The 5132-nt window shown below is 44.7% G+C and overlaps 1 protein-coding gene across 1 annotated transcript in view; it reads left to right on the top strand.

Moving 5' to 3' along the window:
- Positions 1–5009, top strand: part of LOC109918688 (synaptotagmin-A-like) — a 5545-nt gene extending 536 nt beyond the window's left edge. Inside the window, exon 2 of the mRNA XM_020518622.2 lies at positions 4425–5009. Coding sequence (XP_020374211.1) covers positions 4425–4631 — 207 coding nt within the window. The 3' untranslated portion in view covers positions 4632–5009. The remainder of the gene's footprint in view (positions 1–4424) is intronic.
- Positions 5010–5132: the final 123 nt, after the last annotated feature.

Below are 5132 nucleotides of genomic sequence, written 5' to 3'. Positions count from 1 at the left end.
TCGATGAAGGGTCTAGGCCCGAAACGTCAGCCTTCCTGCTCCTATGATGTTGCTTGGCCTGCTGTGTTCATCCAGCTCTACACCTTGTTATCTCAGATTCTCCAGCATCTGCAGTTCCTACTATCTCGGAGGCTGAAGAGAATTCTTCTTATGTCATGAATTGTTTTGATCCAGAATGCACTGTCTAAAAAACTGCTCAGATCAGATTTGGCGAAAACTTTCAGAAGGAAATTGATCAATAAATTAAACAGGAAAGTATGGCACAGCCATGGAGAAGGAGCAGGGCTGTGGGGTTAACAAACTAACTTTCAAAGAGATAGCCAGGGGCTGATTGGCCTCCTCCTGTGCGGTAAGATTTTATACAGCATAAATATTTAGCGTTTTCTCTTTAAGTGTGAAGGATCTCAATCAAACTCATCACTGTTTCTGGGAGCTACAAAATCCTTCTGCTTGGAGACTGAGGCTTAATACTAACTTTGCAATTGCTGCATTGCTGTTGCTGCTCAGTCCAGTTTGGACACAAGAACAAACAAAAGAATTGACCGTGTCCAACTTAAATTATAGAGAGAAACCTCACCTGCTTGTTGGAAGGTAACTTCCTTTAATAGAGAAGGTAAGGCAATGGCCTAGTGGTATCATTGCCAGGCTATTAAACCAGAAACTCACCTAATGTTTTGGGGACCTGGGTTCAAATCTTACTATGGGTAGAATTTGAATTCAGTAGAAATCTGTGATTTAACAATGACCGATGTTAATTATTACAGGGAAAACCCACCTGGTTCTGAGGAAGAGTCACTTGATCTGATACATTAACTTTGATTTCTCTCCACAGATGCTGCCAGACCTGCTGAGCTTTTCCAGCAATTTCTATTTTTGTCGCTGGTTCACTAATGTTAGTAAGGGGCAGCACGGTGGCTCAGTGGTTAGCACTGCTGCCTCACAGTGCCAGGGACCCGGGTTTGATTCCACCCTCGGGCGACTGTCTGTGTGGAGTTTGCACGTTCTCCCTGTGTCTGTGTGGGTTTCCTCCCAATAGATGTGCAGGTTAGGTGGACTGGCTATGCTAAATTGCTCATAATGTTCAGGGATGTGTAGATTAGGTGGGTTGTAGGGGGATGGGTCTGGGTGGGATGCTTTGTAGTTGGGTGTGGACTTGTTGGGCCAAAGGGCCTGTTTCCACACTGTCAGGACTCTATTCTAATGTTTGTTTGGGAAGGAAACTGCCATCTTTACCTGGCCTGGCCTACATGTGATTCCAGACCCACAACTATGTGGTTGACTCTTAACTGCCCTCTGGGCAATTAGGGGTGGGCAATAAAAGCTGGCTTGGCTAGTAACATCCACATCCTGTAAATAAATTAAAACAAAAGGAGCTTGAGGAAGCCATAAAGCCCCCTATTAATGTGCCACTGTTCAACAGTCACTGCTAATCTGTCAATAATCTATATCCCTTCAGAAATGACCTCAAAGATCTGTCAATCCTGAAAGTTCCAACTGACCCTCAACACCCACAGCCTTTTCAGGAAATCAGAGTTCCAAATTTCTACTGCCCTTTCTAAATAAAGGGCTAATTTATTTTAATTTCAAGGCTCTGGACTTTTCCACTGAGGAAATAATTTCGGTCCACCTACCCCATCGGATCCTCATAATCTTTCACATACTTCAGTTAGATTATCCCTTAAACTTCTCAATGCAAAGCGGCACTCATGCAACTGTCATCATCTTTTTATTCAGTCATGGGACTTGGGTGTCGCTGGCTGGGCCCAGCAGTTATTGCCCGTCCCTAGTTGCCCCTTGAGAAGGTGGGGGTGAGCTGCCTTCTTGAACCGCTGCAGTCCATGTGCTGTAGGTGGACCCACAATGCCCTTAGGGAGGGAATTCCAGGATTTTGATCCAGCGACACTGATGGAACGGTGATAGATTTCCAAGTCAGGATGGTGAGTGTCTTGGAAGGGAACTTGCACGTGGTGATGTTCCCATGTATCTGCTTCTAGATGGAAGTGGTCGTGGGTTTGGAAGATGCTGTCTGAGGATCTTTGATGAATTTCAGCAGTGCATCTTGTAGATAGTACACACTGCTGCTACTGAGCGTCAGTAGTGGAGGGAGTGGGATGTTTGTGGGTGTGATGCCAATCAAGCGGCTGCTTTGTCCTGGATGGTGTCAAGCTTCATGAGTGTTGTTGGAGCTGCACCCATCCAGGCAAGTGGGGAATATTCCATCACACTCCTGACTTGTGCCTTGTAGATGGTGGACAGGCTTTGGGGAGTCAGGAGGTGAGTTACTTGCCACAGTATTCCCAGCTTCTGACCTGCTCTTGTAGCCACTGTGTTAATATGGTGAGTCCCGTTGAGTTTCTGGTCAATGGTAACCCCAAGGATGTTGATAGTGGGGGATTCAGTGATGGTAACACCATTGAATGTCAAGGATGAAAGGTTTCTCTTTTGTTGGAGGTGGTTATTGCCTGGCATTTGTGTGTTGCAAATGTTATACTTGTCATTCCAAACATGAATATGATCCAGGTCTTGTTGCATGTGAACCTGAACTGCTTCAGTATCTGAGGAGTCACAAATGGTGCTGAACATTGTGCAATCATTGGCAAACATTCCCATTTCTGACCTTATGATGGAGGGAAGGTCATTGATGAAGCAGCTGAAGATGGTTGGGCCTAGTATACTACCCTGAGGAACTCCTGCAGAGATGTCCTGGAGATGTCTGACACCTGCTTCCACAGGGCAACACTAACAGCAAAAACATCATTTTCAATATCATCCAGAAATATTGTTAATTACCAATGCACAATTAATATAATCACTCATAGTTAGCATCAGAAAATGAGTGAGGGCCTTTTAACTGTTTTGAGACAATAAAGAAAATGGTGACGTTTCTCACCTTACCACAAGCCACTGCTTGATTAAATAACAATTCCAGCTGCTGGACAGTTAAAAAAAAACTGTCTTCGTGACATCAAAAGTACTGAGCAGGACTGAGCCAACTGGAAAATTCCCCTATCACTGCTACCTGGAGCCTTCACTGGTATAAGTTACACACGGTTGCTTTTACAATTATAACCATAAAACCATAAGATCGAGGAACAGAATCAGGCCATTCAGTCTGCTTTGCCTTTCAATCACAGTGATATGTTTCTCAACCACATTCTCCTGCCTTTTCCCTGTAATTCTTGATCCTCTTACTAATCAAGAACCTAGAAATCTCTGTCTTAAATACTGAGAATGATTTGGTCTCCATAGCCTTCAGCAGCATTGAGTTCCACAGATTATCCATCCTCTAGCTGAAGAAATTACTCCTAAAAGGTCATTCCTTCACCCTGAGGCTGTGCCCTCAGGTTCTAATCTCTCCTACTAGTGGAAACATTTTCTCCACGTCCAGTCTATCGAGGCCTCTCAGTATTCTGTAAGTTTCAATCAGACTCCCCCTCATTGTTTTAAACTCCACTGAGTACAGACCCTGAGTCCTATAACCACTCCTCATACGACAAGCCCTTCATCCCTATGATCAAGAGAGATTAGATTGGATCGGATTGTTTTCTTTAGAACAAAGAAGGCTAAGGGGGGATTTGGTTGAAGTGTGTAAGATTATGAGAGGCATGGACAGCATGAATAGAAAGAGCTTTTCTCCTTAGTAAAAGGGTCAGTAATGAGGAGCATAATTTTAAAGTGAAAGGTAGGAGTTTACAGAGGATTTGAGGAACCGTTTGTTTTCGCCCAGAGAGTGATGGTGTTCTGGAATACATTGCCTGGGAAGGTAGTTGAGGTGAGAAACTTCACACAATCTTTAAAAAGTACTTGGATGATCATGTGAAGTCTCATAACATTCAAGGCTATGGCCCAAGTGCTGGAAAGTGGGACTAGTGTAGATAGCATTTCTGAAGAAGGGTCTAGACCTGAAACATCAGCCTTCCTGCTCCTATGATTCTGCTTGGCCTGCTGTGTTCACCCAGCTCTACACCTTGTTATCTCTAGTGTAGATAGTGGTGTATTTTTGGCAATACTGACTGGATGGGCTGAAGGTCCTCTTCTGTACTGTATGATTCTATGATTTTGAACTCATTTGCTAACAGCACAGTGTCAGTCTCCAATCTGTGTAAATACCAGGAGGCTCTGAAACTTCAGCTTTGACTGAACGTGACAGACCTCAAGGGCGGCATGGTGACTCAGTGGTTAGCGCTGCTGCCTCACAGTACCAGGGACCCGGGTTCAATTCTAGCCTTGGGCAACTGTCTGTGTGGAGTTTGCACATTCTCCCTATGATTCCATGATTTACAGAGTTCCTACACACAGAACAAGTGGTCCTAATGTCATGGAAGTGGAACTGGATCATGACAATTGGACAGAACTGAATCTGTAAAGAGCAGCTTTATGTTACCATCTCCTTGTAACCACCTCCTGTGTTTATTCTCCCACAGAAGGTGCAGGTTGTTGTCACTGTCCTGGACTACGACAAGATTGGCAAGAACGATGCCATCGGGAAGGTCTTTGTGGGCTATAACAGCACGGCTGCAGAGCTTCGCCATTGGTCAGACATGCTGGCCAATCCAAGGCGTCCCATAGCACAATGGCACACCCTGCAGGCTGAAGAAGAAGTGGATGTTGCCCTTGGCCTAAAGAAATGAAAAGCCTTTCAGTGTTCCTCCATTTCATACTCATCATCAAGTGTGTGTAAATATTGTACCTCAGCCTCCTGACCCCAGACGGGACAAAACCTGTAAAACAAAAACAGTAAGACTTAGAAGTGGACATACTGGTCAGACTGGTCCTCCATTCTGAATATACAAGACAAGGCAGACCAGTATGTTCTCATCGACTAGTTTTACTGGTTTTCCCTTTCCAGCCACTTCCGGTGGTTACTCTCCCATCCCACTCAGTCCCTTTCCCACTCCACTGCACCATTATTTAAACATAGATCTGGTTAAAGAACAAATATTCCTTCAAATATTCCATTCCTGTCCAAACCTATCATCCTTTTAAGCAAGAGATAACAAGGTGTAGAGCTGGATGAACACAGCAGGCCAAGCAGCATCAGGCCCGAAATGTCAGCCTTCCTGCTCCTCTGATGCTGCTTGGCCTGCTGTGTTCATCCAGCTCTACACCTTGTTATCTCAGATTCTCCAGCA

Source organism: Rhincodon typus, unplaced genomic scaffold (assembly GCF_021869965.1).
Source record: "Rhincodon typus isolate 14 unplaced genomic scaffold, sRhiTyp1.1 hic_rhity00006438, whole genome shotgun sequence".
Classification (NCBI taxonomy): Eukaryota; Metazoa; Chordata; class Chondrichthyes; order Orectolobiformes; family Rhincodontidae; genus Rhincodon; species Rhincodon typus.
The sequence above is the reverse complement of the archived record's forward strand: the minus strand, read 5'-3'. Positions and strand labels throughout refer to the sequence as shown.